Source organism: Rhipicephalus microplus, chromosome 5, assembly GCF_043290135.1.
Source record: "Rhipicephalus microplus isolate Deutch F79 chromosome 5, USDA_Rmic, whole genome shotgun sequence".
NCBI lineage: Eukaryota > Metazoa > Arthropoda > Arachnida > Ixodida > Ixodidae > Rhipicephalus > Rhipicephalus microplus.
This window is the reverse complement of record NC_134704.1, coordinates 192160060-192174534: the sequence shown is the minus strand read 5'-3', so window position 1 is coordinate 192174534 and position 14475 is coordinate 192160060. Positions and strand designations below refer to the sequence as shown.

Below are 14475 nucleotides of genomic sequence, written 5' to 3'. Positions count from 1 at the left end.
CCGCAAGTCACAGCATCGAATCCCGGCTGCGGCGGCTGCATTTCCGATGGAGGCGGAAATGTTGTAGGCTTATGTGCTCAAATTAGGGTGCAGGTTAAAGAACCCCACGTGGTCGAAATTTCCGGAGCCCTTCATTATGGCGTCTCGCATAATCATATGGTAGTTTTTGGACGTTAAACCCGACATATCAATCAAGCTTCTCTGAAGCAGCATCAGATAATAAAGAGCGAAATAAAGCGTATGCCAGTGCTTGGGGTGATCAAGTCAAGGGAAAAGGACTTTACGCCACCCATGATCATTGTGCAAGCGCCGGGTAAAGATTCTCGTCCTTGTGTGGATTATCGAAAATTTAACGCAATCACCAGGGATCACTTCCACCCAAACCGAACATTGAAGAACCGGTCTGAAGATGGAGTTGTGTAATTACATATTGACACTTGACTTAGAGTGTACTGGCAGGTGCCCTTGTCAGCCAGTGTCAGCCGCTATGTGGCATTTATATCTCCGGTAGGTACATTTGGGCCTCTTGTGCTAGCTTTGGTCTTAAGAATGCCCCTTATAACTCATTGAAAGTGATGAATATTCCCACATTTTTTCCTCAGTTTTTGTTATCATACCGTTACACTACATTCAGCGAAACCGCGCCTACACTGTTCGAAAAGCTTCGAGGCTGTAGTAGATCGTTTTGATGAAATTACGCCCACCACATGAACATTACAGATTATTCTGGAAGCTACGTTGCCGGTAGCGTTAAAGGTAGAACTTTCGAAGGCAAATGTATAAATTCCAACTCGCTTCGACACTTGTCAGTTGAATAATGGCTGACGATCAGCTCATTGCAATCATTGCAAGACTGCTAATGTACGTAATCAGACTTTCCGTTTACAGGGTACAGGTTCGCTCAAATAAACAATTTGATCTCAAAAAAAATCTTCTGTCTTCGGCCACGTCACGATTCTGTAACATCAGGTGGATGTGCTGCTTCGTTCATGAACCGGACGCCTCTACAAGCCGTGAACCAGACCCAAGAGCGAAAGAAGTGCGCCAACGCCGAACAGCGAGAAAATCGCAGGCAGAGGACACTGCAGCGAGAGTGCCAGGCCCTTCCCGAAAACACCAGGCAGCCCCGGATCACACCTGCGACAGTAGCAACAATGACAAACGCCACGTAGCATATACCAATCGTTCTCCGACCACCCAATCCGCCACCAATATTCCGCGGATCGCCTATCAAGAACACGGAAAGCTGGCTCTAAGCATTCGATCGAGTGGCTGCTTTGAAACCGGGACGAACGAAGATAAGCTTCGTCATGTTTATTTTGCTTTACAAGATACGGCTCGTGCATGGTTCGAGAACCAGGAGCGAACCCTGACTAAGCGAGAAACATTCCACACCAAGCTCCTGGCTGCCTTTACGAGCGTCATTCAAAAAGAGATGGCCGAAGCGCTGCTCGAAACCCGTTCACAGCTTCCGAACGAGAACGTCACGCTCTTCGCCGAAGAGATGACCAAGATATTCCGCCACGCCAACCCTGAAACGCCTGAAGTTATGAAAATTCGTTTCCTCTTGTGAGGAGTAAAGCACGAGCTGTTCGCGGGTCTGATGCGGACCCACCAAGCACGGTCCAAGAAATAATCTCCGAAGTGAAGACAATGAAAAAGACGCGGGAGATGCGCAGCTGACAATTCAATTGCTGCACGACGCCAGAGTACGCCGAAGTTCAGCCACTCTGCTCCGACGACCTCCGCAACATCATGCGCACGACCGGGTGGGAGGAGCTGCGCAAGCTCTTACCTTCGGAGCAGCCTCAAGTGTATTCAATCGACGACATTGTGTGAGAATAAGTTCGGCAATCACTTCGAATTAACGAAACCCGGCTTCCCGAGCTGGAAGCTTCGAGCTACGCCACTGGAGTGTGCTACAAAGCTCCTACCCGTTCACGCCAAAACCACTTCTCCGGCGGATGAGAGTAGCGGTGGCGCTGTAGTTCCATGGTTCTGAAGATCTCAGGTGGGTCTGCATAGAATCGCGTGTGCGAAAGCGTGTATTTGCTCGTTTTTAGCGCGTTTATTGAGTTTCTGAGCCTTCACAAGTGTATGCACACCTGCTACGGCCCATGGTGAACGAATAAATGCGCAGGCATGCTGAAATTGCGTCAAGAAATCCTCTTTTTCAAAAACCTACCGACAAAAAAAGAACACGCTAAGTTTTCATTTGAGCGGATCCGCCTATCTTCTTACTCAAGCAGCCCTTTGAGCTACGCGACATCATTAGTGACTACTGGCGAACTACAAAGAGAAGAGAAGTATCAATATTGCGAATAAATCATACGCCCGCTATGTCGGCAATGTCTACGATATCCAGAGCACTGTACCTCATATCAGCCCACATGCGCTCGATTGTTTCATGAGAAACCCGAGTATAAGTAATGTCACAACATTTATATAGGCGACGACTCAGTTTTGTCATGTCAGTGTTGCGGAAGAAAATGAATAATGTTTTCTGAAAGCTCGTATTGTTTAAACCGCGTGCTTTCGCGCTTACTCTGCTTTTTTATGTAAGCTTCAAGTGCTTATAAAACCGGAAAGCCAATATGAAGGAAAGCGTACACCTAAGAGTCATAAATTCTACGCGAACGGGGTTATTTTAAACATAATAAAAAGTACCAATCGTATATATAGACCGTCTGTTAATCTGCGTAAGTTCACTGTAACCAGTTCTCATGTTGTATTCACAGCTTAAATTGCGCTGCTTTACAACTATTCTATTGGCGTATGGTCATTGTAAGCCTAGCAAATTCAGCCTGCTCACGGCTGGTTATTTTTTCATCCACTTTTCTTTCTTCTTATTTACATTACATTGGTTCTAATAACTTCTCCTGTACGTTCGTTGGCATTACTGTCTGTTAGATCTCATTATTATTGTGTTAAAACACGGAAAAAAACGAGCCCTTAGGTATATACTTTTTGCCCTTATTTCATTGAACGAGGGTCTCGTGCTGGCAGACTTGGTGTGTTCAGGTTGTATAGGAGGGACAATTAATCAGCTGCCCACTCATAATTAGTTCACGTGCTACGTGACGCCAAACATGCGCATAAGAGTGTTTTCACACTCGTCGTTTGGCTTATAGATGGCGCTGACTTTCACTCCTACTTCTAAATTCCCATATAAACCCAAAAAAGTGGATGGAGGGAAGGCCGCTGTGGTAGCTCAGTGGTTAGAGCATCGAACGCGTTATTTGAAGGTCGTAGGTTCGTTTCCTGCTCACGGCTGGTTATTTTTTCATCAACATTTCTTTCTTCTTATTTACATTCCATTGGTTCTAATAAATTCCCCTGTACGTTCCTTGGCATTACTGTTTGCTAGATCTCATTATTATTGTGTTAAAACACGAAAAAAAACGAGCCCTTAGCTATATACTTCTTTTCCTTACTTTATATATATATATATATATATATATATATATATATATATATATTCATATATGACGTATGAAGCGATGGTTAGGAGAAGTAGATAAGGAAGAAGAAGTCACAGTATAGAATAAACATGGAGTATGAGCCAGACCACGTCTCCCAGTCATCATAGCGTCACACGAGTCGACAGGATGGAGACCTGCCTGCCCCTTCATTAGTCACTAATCATTGACGCAGTTCCCCAGAGGACACCCTGACCATACATTGACTACCGAATCATCGCCTAGAAGGACAACGACCAGCACCGTGACAGAACCATCGGCTGATCTCGACATCCCCAAGTACACCGGATCAGCGGACGACGGTCCCGTACAGCACTGGTTCAACCTATTCGAAGTCCACGTGCCGCTGCATCCTGGTCGGAACGGGAGGTGATCATCAACGTCACTGACTACATCTCCGGTGAGGCATTTAAGTTTTACTTCACCCACATCTTTGAAAATGACGAGTCTTAGAAAAAGATAAAAGAAGAAATGATCCCTCGTTTTATCGACTATGACCAAGACCTACTTATTGCCAACCATCTCAAGAAAACCCGACACTATCGTCAATTCCCTAAGCATTCATCGAGCATTCGAAAGCCCAACGTGAATCGACAACTGCCACAAGACAAAGTCGCACATGAGTTTACTTACAGAAGGCCATGCGTATTTTGGGAAAAACAAAACCATCGAGCGGGCCTTCCTTCTGCACGAAAGTCGGCATTTTCGAAGTCATCGCTCCAGCACTTGACACGAGACGTTTCTCAACCACCTGATGTCCTTCCCTGTGCGTCTCTCATGCGTGGTCCACCACCTGGGTTTTAATCACGCGGTTCTTCAAGCACTCCTAATACTCACCACTTGCCTTATAAGGACGCCGTATTCATGGTAGATGACCTGGCGCATCGGGAAAATACCTTGTCAAGCCACTGCCGTTCCGAAAGCCGTTGCCCTTCAGAAACGCGTAGCTCAACTCTCCCGCAAAGAAACAAACATACGGAATCGCAACCACGTCAAGCCATGTTTGCGGCGATGTCATCCTCGGGAACTGGACCAACCCAAAGTCGAAACAGTATGGAGTTACCATTGAATGCAAGTCTCGTCGATAAAAACGAAAATGCATTTACTGCTTTCCAGGTGCCACGTGTCGCATTTCAGCGCCAGCACAAGCGACAGTTGTGCTGCATGAAGTAATTACAACCACGCACTATGCACCTCCCAATACTTGAAAAAAAAACAGCCGGACGTTTTCGCGCTCCTTCTTATCGCAAAATAAGTGAGGTGGTTGACTTTGTTCTGTCCCGGCTCTCACGTTGAGGTGTAGCTCGCCGAATCGCATCAACAGCAACTTGTCCACCCACTTGAGTGGCATCTGGAAACGAAACTTGTGACTGAGGCCAAAAACATCACGATAATGATCAAGGTGCTTGTCAAGAAGTGTTGTCTCACTGAGGTTCAACACTTTTACAGTTTGCGCATGCGACTTCCTTCTCTTTCAAGGTTAGGGAAGAACATCTCGCCAGACGTACTCGGCCGTGTCGTCACCGGTGCGACAACAGTCCCTGCAGAAGGGCTGCCAGCAAGTACTATGCATCGTGTTGTACGATATGTTCACCCAGTCCTTGTAGTTCCTTACTCGTCACAGTATTTTGAACCCCAGTATCCGGAACATTCTCTTTGAATTTTTGATGGAGGACTGAAGCCACCCGCACATTGCTTCAAGGTCAGAGCACAGGTTCCCTAGCAAATGTGCCAAGAAGCCGCTTTTGCCCTACAAATTGAAATGGTTTTTGTTTTCCCATTCATCAGCACTGAATCTTGGAAGATACCTATATGGCTCATTAGAATAACCACGTTTATAGAAAAGTGAAAAACAAAGAAAAGAAAACGGAACAATTCTGAATTGATCTAATGGGCACAATATTAGGAGAATGAAGGCACCGTCTACGGTGTGAAGAAGGTGCAACAAACGATATTTGGGCCAGAACAGTGGAACCACTTTAGACTGTGGTATTTATGGGTAACACGATTGCAAGCGTGACTATGTTTGAGAAGGTATATGTAAAATCAAGAAGTTGTTTTTATTTGAAAAGGTCGTGACTACAGTCTTTTCTACGTTTGCCATGTTTTGCTCCCGATTGAAATTGACAAAAAAATAATATTTATCGCATCCTGATCTTGGCTATTAGAGCTATGTGTCCAGGCGTTTTCGTTTTGTACTTCACGCCTTTATTTTCGGGCACTCAGTTAAGATCTATCAGAGGCTGTTCTACAAATAAAGCCGTCGCGTGCATTCATTTTAGGTTAATTTGCTTATCACTGATGATTTCTTCTGCCTCATGTATACAAAGATTTATCAAAAGCGGACCAAGAACCGCCATTCAAGGCCTCTTCTGAATATGCTATGTACTTCAGAGGACTTAGCGTGATTAAACATTTAAAAAATTTTGAGTGGACAGCTAGCAGTATTATCTACAATCAACCAACTTGTTCAAGCCAACATATTTGTGAAAACCCTTAAAAAGTAGCATGGTAAACCATGTCAGAGACCACCGAATTGTCAATAAATATGACATCAATCTCTTTTTGTTCGTTAAGAGAAAAAGCATTGTCGTGCGTGAATTGAAGGAACTATGTAACAGTAGAATAGCCAGCGCTAAAGCCGTGCTCTGATTGTGTAGGCATATTCTGTGCCTTTAGGTATTGTATAATGTATTTGTTAACGTTATGCTCCAAATATTTAGAGCTGGTATAAAGCAAAAATATTTCCTTCCGAATCGGTATTATTCTTTCGCTTACAATTATAGATTCGGTTACTATGTTCGCTAATTTCCACAGCTTGCCAACTATTGCAGAAATGATTGATTTTTTACATAGTACGATAGTCAGCACAACATTCTGAAGAACTTTAGAAACACATTTCGAATACCATCTGAGCCTGATCGTTCGGAAACCTTAGATATAGTATGTGGTTATGTACTTCAAAAGACCTTACTTAAGATTGAAAATTGCAGGTAGTTTGGTGCATGCACAAAATGGATTGATGCCGTTATCGTTATACACACAGACTTGGAGTGTATTCCTATCGCAAAAGGCAGTGGCACTGGCCCAGCGCCATACCTGATTACGGGACCAGTGTGGCGCTGACACTGGTACACTGTCATGCTGCACGAGGCACGCTGGCGCTGCACACTGGGATACCTATTATCAGCCAAATTCTGGCTTTGAAACTGTTTTTAAAAAGCTTGGTCATACGCACATCGTAATTACGGCGAAAACGCGCGCGCAGCGAAAAAATAAAAAAATGAGAAAAAAAAATACGCAGGCAAATGTGTTTTTCTTCATCAATAATTCAGGTCTCCAATATTTTCAATTTGTCTCTTACATACGTGGCGTTTCGTCTCTTCGTGCTCACGCCAATCTAACATGTGATTGTTAGCTTTTTTTTTTGTGGGTTGCCTTGCATCACATTCATCTGGTATGGTTTGCCGCAAACCATGTAAGCGTAGCTGCAGATGTTACCACAATCGTAGTGACTTGTTATACTGTTAGTAATACCTATTCAGAAAACAGATTCATCTGAACTGCTCAGTTCACACTGTAGATTTCATCCCTCGATAGTTTGGAAGTATTTTTTGTCCTCCTAGTTTACGTTCCGCGTACGACAGCCGCAGCAGTTCACACTAGTCGAAACGTGGATTAGGCTTAGGGCCGCACTTTGTGTGTCATGCTTGCTGTGAATGTCGTAGATATTGAGTGACAAAGAGGTTAATAAGCATTATTATGTTGTTTTAATCATATTTGACCCCTGAGTGGTCATATTTTCACCTTTGACTGCACAAATCACAAGCTAGAAAACACCGAGATTAGGCATTGCAGCGGATATTTGCTGCCAAAGACGTGCCGCTTTCTGGGGTAAGTGCCAGAAGGACTCGCTCCTAGAGTAGGTTGGCCTTCATTATCAGTGTGATACTACTGTCATGCTGTGTTGCGAATAACCAGTTTTATCGATGACGTTTATGAAATACATTGACGAAACTTGATTAAACTCCAAAGAAAGTGCACCCGCGCCAGAGGGTGCATCCGTGGGTGCGCTGGAACCTTTTTTCTCAAAATTCTCGCATGCCCCTCTTCCCCCCAACCCCCAAGAGCAACCATGGTCAAAACACGATGCATAAGTTCTGTGCCTTTCTGACCCCCTTCAGGAGCACAATTGCCTTTGGTACTCCCCTCCCGAGCAAAACTATAGCGGCACCCCTGACGCGCACCCTCGATATATGATTGCTTCAGCGTACTCGCACATGAATTGATTGCCTAACTGCACTAAAGCTATATATGTGTACCACATAGATGAGAATACCATCATGTTCGGTAAACTTTACGCTCGAAATCTCGCGCAATAATACGCACTCTTTATAAATATGAAGTAATGTGAATGGAATGTGCACCGATCGCGCCTAGTTACTTCCAATGTGCCGCTAATGTTTGTAGTGTGCTGTACACTGTACAGCGTCACCAGTGCCTCCCAGCGCACTTTAAGACACTGTACAGCGTTTCTAGTGGCATCAGGCACGCTGAAACGCACTGACAGACACTGGAAAGGCTGTTCTTTTTTGACAGGGATATAAAAAGCATTTACCAAGGCTTGATTACTTCAAGAGGACAGGCCATAAAAAATGAAGACGAGGGCATAGGCGAGGCACAAATAATCAAGCTCTAGAGCCTGGGTGCGTTGTTTGATAAATTTATCGAAGGCGTTGCTGAAGTAGCAGCTCTTCCTCTTTCATTTTGGCTTTCGGCTTACTTTTCAAACGAATAAATGGAGAAACATTATCTTTATCCTTGGAATGACGATACTTGCATAAGCGTTTTATGTGACGAGTGATATTAATTATATAATTATGGTACCGTGGGTGTCTTGGGTTACATTTATTATATACTTGAGACACATAGTTTGATAGACGTTCGCGGACAATGTCACAAAAATTGACAAAAAGGAGCACAATTATATTGCGAAATTCGCTACGACGTTCAAATTCCTCAAAAGATGAGGCTGAAGTGATCATCACGGAAGTGTCATCAACTTTAGGAATGTTCGCAAAAGTTTTTACCTCAGGTAGTTTAGAACGACACAATAACTTTGACAGGACTTGTTGTGACAGGACTTGTTGTGAAGAAATGCCACGTGCGCGCTCGATTTGCGGTTGGAGTAAGTCCCCGAAGGCACTTGAAAACGCAGCGATCAATTTTTGTTCACTTTGTTCCAATGTTTCGAGGGCGTTGGCTATGTCTCTTAAAATAAGATTGCATCTTCGTGAGCGTTCTTCGAGGTCGTTTATTCGAGCCTCTCATTTCAGCTTATGGGACGTTACCTGCTGGGTCGAAGTAACGTCAAGCTCGTATTCTTCAAGTGATTTGCAGCGACCCTCAAACTGTTCCTAGCGCTGAAGAGCACAGACCAATTTACTTTCAATTGATTCCTCGCTTGCTTTAATTTTGTTTACATCAGCGCTGATTTGCTGGGGTTCACGTTCAGGTTCAGAGGGGGTTCTCTATCACGTGTTAAAACCGTGGTTACTTTTAACATTGCGCCAGCGTAGTAGTAGTATAAATGAATCGAAACAATCACGGGTAACGGTGAATCATACTTCTACAAGGGAGAAAAACAAGAAATCTATTTTCACAATTATGAGTGAAAATAGAATTTTGCTTAACACACCTTTGGTGCGAAGAGCAGGGAAAGTTTAACCATGCCGGCGCATTGGCTCCTGTCTTCTCCACTGAAGTCACTAAGTGGCTGCAGGCACTGTATGTGCGCGAACAGACGCGATGTCATTGCTGTAGTGACAGACTTGATAACAGGCATGATGACGGGATATTGTCACTCAGAGTAGACCCAAGCGTGGTTAAATTGTTCACCTAGCACGGCATTTGGAGTAGAGTCCTGTGCTTGCCGAATGACAGGCTGCGAATGAGTCATGAAACACGTCGACAGAAACAGCAGCGCAAGTGATGTGGAGGGCATACGCATTTTAGTATTGCTGCTATTTTTACGCTGAGGGGAGAAAGAAAGCACTAAATATAATGCAAAAAATAGCTCACACTTAGCCACAACCTTACGAACAAAGTCAGCACGAGTGCTAATAAGCCCCATACAGTAAATTCTTCCGTGAGGGTTGGTTAACTTTATCGTCACCGCTTCCATATATCACATGAGCAGAAATCCATAATAATAATCATCGAATCATATACTTTGTATTTAAATAATAGAAGGGTCCATCGGTTAACGGTCACAACCGGAATGTTCTGTGAACGAAGGAGGGCTGCACGGCAGCAGGAACCTTGTAGACCCTTTTGGACCAGTTGGGTCAAAGTATGCAATTTTGACGAAGTGGTCGTGGCCACATGCAGTCGTGCGTGAAAGATCTTTGTAGGCGGTCAGCTGATGAGTGACTCGTACCTACTTACTTGTGTTATTTTCGCAAGGTTTACGTTTTGAAGTACGACAAATTGGACTCTAAGCATGAGGAAAAACGATTTCCAATAGACCTGCCCTACCGCGGTGGCCTAGTGGCCAAGGTACTCGGCTGCTGACACGCAGGCCACGGGATCGAATCCCGGTGGCGGCGGCTGCTTTTTCGATGGTGGCGAAAATGCCGTGGGCCTGAGGGCTCAGATTTGGGTGCACGTTAAAGAACCCCAGGTGGTCGAAATTTCTGGAGCCCTCCACTACGGCGTCTCTCATTATCATATGGTGCTTCTGAGACGTCAAGCCCCACATATCACATGATGACTGCCAACAGACCCTTTTCAACATGATAAAGTTAGCTTTCCTACTCTGCAGGTTGGACAAGTCTTGGAGGCTTGTCATTTATTAAAATGTTCTGTTGACACACCGACAAGGGTAACACCGACGAGGCGTTAGCCAAGGAAGCCGAGTGCAAGCGTCTTCAACGCGCCACCGCTATCCTTTGTTCATGCCCCACCAACGATTCCCCACGTACGGTGACTGCCCAGGTGACAGAGAGAGCTACTCGTTCTCTACGTGCCGAGGCACAGCCCGCTCATCATCCAATCGAAGAGTTGTGGTACAGCGCCATTTAGAATATCCTCACTCAACTGCAATTTGTATGTACTGATATGAGACAGCACCATCTATTATACTTTATTCTTTCTCGTCTCTTCTTCTCTCGGTTACGCGTGACGCATGACAAGGTTAGACTAAAAGAAGCCTCAGCCCTAAAAAGGTAAACTTTGGTTCAGGTATCAAAATTAACTCAACTTTTTGTGGTAAGTTATGTCCAAAGTAACAAAGTATATACTTAATTAGAGATTGATATGTTTGGTTTTACGTCCCAAAACCACTATATGATTATGAGGCAAGCCGTAATGGTGGACTCCGGAAATTTTGACCACCTGGGGTTCTTTAACGTGCACACAAATTTGAGCACATGGGGATACAGCACTTTTGCCTGCAGCCGCCGCAGTCGGGATTTGAACCCGTGACCTGTGGTCCAACAGCCGAGTACCTTATCCACTAGACCATCACGGCAGGGCAAAACAAATACCTTGTTGTATTGATTCTAGAGTAACCTAACTTCGATCTGGAATTTCGGTTGAGTAAAATTTTGCCCCTTCTTGAAGGGTCAGGAACGCACCGGCAATCTGTTGCGCGTAAACGCTGCGAGATATTATCAGCTTGTACACATACAAAACGTAGACTAATAGCAGCACTTATCGCTGAAAAATAGAAAAAAAGTACACTCTGTATTACCTACAGAGGCCGGCGAAGTTGAAATGCCGCGTCTTGCTCCGTTTCTCGTTTGCCCCCCCCCCCCTCTTCTGGTTTACACACTGAAGCTATCTGCATACGAAGAGCAAACTTGACACTTGGGCAGTAGCCCTGACCTATTCTACAGCAAACCACTTGCTTTCTCTCCCAGGGATGGAACAGGACTGCAGATTTCACCGCAGGCACGTTCTCACATTGAGAAAGACCCAGAACGCTTCGGTAAGAGCTTCCACTGATAAGATTTTCTGCTGCTGGGCATCTTCATATCAGCAAATTTTTAATTTTTTGACACCTATGGGCTGAAGAAGGGCGAGAGAATTGTAACCATTGCAACAAAGTACGCGGGTGCTTCCCCTTACGCTCGCAGCCTTTCTCTGCAGATGATGTCAACGTGTAGCTCTGTCTGAAGCATGGACTTCGTATCACCTAAGAGCTATGGCCACAAAACCAATGGGAGAAGGACTGCTATCGTGGGGCGATTCTGTTGCAGTTTATGAAATGTTTGGCCATTTCGCTACCGTTACCTGTCTGCCACCGACTAACAGCGATGGCCCACAACTATCTATGCAACATTATTCAGCTAATGGTGGCGAAATACTTAGACAAACTCATGAAATCGCGACAGAATTGTTTTACAATGGCGTTCTTGGTGCCTCATTTTATTATTTCTTGGAAGCGCATGCACCAACGAGATGTTCTATACTATCTTTGCAGTTACCATAACGAATGGTTGTGCGATATCTGCAAAAACTCAATATAAAGCAAAACATGTAGACCGAAGTGAACCTTCCATTTTGCTATAAAGAAAAAGGCGAATTTTTTTGGTAAACGCAATTAGAAGGTGTCTTGCGTGGCGTTTCTATTTATGTATCTTTCAAGGGCACATGGGCACTTTCTTTCTGCGTCTTTGTTTGTCACAGCTGCACCACTATCTACCCTAATGTATACATGAAGCATCTGTTTCTCTCATTTAGATTTGAAGTAGACGTTCAACGCTGTAGCTATAAAGAGCTGGGTTAATGAAAAATTTCGGCGTTGGTGGTGGTCTCGCGGCCTGTGTCGTTAGCTGTGAGCAAAAAATCATCTTTTGCGCGGCCGAAAACCCAGAAAAACTGTGCGTTCACGTGGCTTTTGAACCCGGGTCGTTTCAATGACAAGCCGCTGTTCTGCCACTCAGCCGAGCGTCTGGATGTGAACACAGTGAAAATATCTTCGTCGTCTTGGAAATGCAGTGTAAGTAACTTTCATGTTTTACGGACACACGCGTCCTGTATAAATGCTTCACTGTAAAACACGATATGTTACAGTAATAATGCGCCATGAGAACGTACATTACCATCAGGCGTCAGAACATACGATTATCTAAATGACATAATTTAAAGTCGGTCACCCACTATATAAGACACGCACGGTACTGCGCCTATCACCTTAAGGCCGCGTAGCGGGTGCAAAGCAATGGAGTTCGACAAAGTTTCAGGCAAAACAGTTTGAAGTACACATTGAGGAAAATTTAAAGCATATCAATATCGCGTTAAACGCTCCAAGACGAAGCTTAAACATCCCTGATTTTTGTCAATAAACTGTTGCTAGTTCTGAACGTGCGTGATCGGCAATGCTTCTCTTTTAAGTGTGTCTTGTCAAGACTAGGTTCATAGATTTTCCAGTCTGTATACAGTGTAGATGGGTTTCCTAGCGACTTACCCAATGAAGCGACTGGGAAGAGACGCGACGTATTCAACTGCCGTCTAGTACAAAGATGCTTCAGCCGGGGTCGTCAGCTCTCTGACACGGCACCGAGATTGCACTTAAGGCAGGTACACAAAAAATAAGGCTTAATTTACTCAAGATATATCACACTGTGACAATCATGGTCTCGCGGGCCGACCGAGAATCTCCGCAAGACCGACTGGGTGCAAGATTGCCTATAAGCGCTAGGTCTATCACACAATGAGCACCAGCTGAGCGCGCGTGCGGAAATCGCCTGCCAGTGCCGTGCGTATACCTCTCGGGTAAGCCAGTGAGAATCTAGGGAGGCCAGTGAGCGCCGGGTGAACGCAAGCTACCGGGGGAGGGCTGTCACGGCTGCCAATGAGGATCAGCGAAGGACGGTAGCGTGTGCTGGCATAACATGAGGAGGAGTCATCGTCAGGGCATGTTCATACACTTTTCTCCGTGCAAAGAAAACAAACACGCGGATTACGCCAGACAAAAAGGCCCGGCGGCGAAAGCATAGTGGCGATGCTCATTACACTCAAGCCGCGCGTAGTCAGTACTCTCATTAGCTGGGAACAAGGTGCCATAGAGGAGGCCGCGTTCAGTTCCCACATTCCTTTTGCCTAATGACTGAGGCCTGCTTGTGAAATAGGCTCTCCGAGGTCAAGTAGCGAAGTCGGCTCAGCCTCAAGGGGGCTAGCTAACAGGGCTTTGTCTAGCAGGAAGGTGTCTCCACGGACGCCAGGATTGAAGAACCGTGCCGCACCACACTGTAAGGCGACGTCATCACCCCCGATTACATTAGTTCATGGTAGGCCTCGGTCACGCACGAGTTCCAATAAAAGTTTCACCATGCCAAGGAGAACCCACTACCACTAAGGAGGTGCGCACACTTTAAGGCAATAGGGTGTTAAAAGAGTGTGCAGCTTATTATTTCAGGGACTGATGGGGCTACCACAACCATTAATGTCTTTAAAGACTAACGGAACCAGGTCTAACAGTTAGTCTCCACAGACAAGCTCAAGGCACCAGCATTTAGTCCTCACATTTGTAGCGGAGCGGGTAACCGTTAGTCCCACAAATAAACTGGAAGGACTAGCAATATTCATCACATTTACACATGATCAGGGTATCGTTAGTTCCAACATTTATACCATACCGGGCATCCATTGGTCCTCACAGTTGCACCTTGCCGGATGAACGGTTGGTCCACTCAACTACTTCAATTGGTTAAACATTTCTCACCAATTCATATATTACTTTCTTATTTGCTCTCTGCCAGGCGTAATACTTTTTAGTCTGTTTTTCTGTGCAGAGAGAAAGAAATGGCGTGGAGAAGAACACGCGAAAAATTACTTAGACATCTGTGTGTCACTGCTTTCGCAGTCACTGCAACATCGAAAAACAGAAGTTAGAGAAAAAACTTTTATTTTTTTCATATACACACGAAGTTTCTTCTTTCTTGAAGTGAACTCAAGGTGTAATGAACAAGTTCAACCTCGTTGTCACATC

General features: G+C 44.9%; 1 protein-coding gene across 1 annotated transcript in view; it reads left to right on the top strand.

Moving 5' to 3' along the window:
- The window catches only part of LOC119173296 (uncharacterized), a 1087060-nt gene that overhangs the window by 21595 nt on the left and 1050990 nt on the right, over window positions 1-14475 (top strand). Inside the window, exon 2 of the mRNA XM_075896327.1 lies at window positions 11402-11469. Within this exon, the coding sequence (XP_075752442.1) occupies window positions 11402-11469 (68 nt within the window). The remainder of the gene's footprint in view (window positions 1-11401; window positions 11470-14475) is intronic.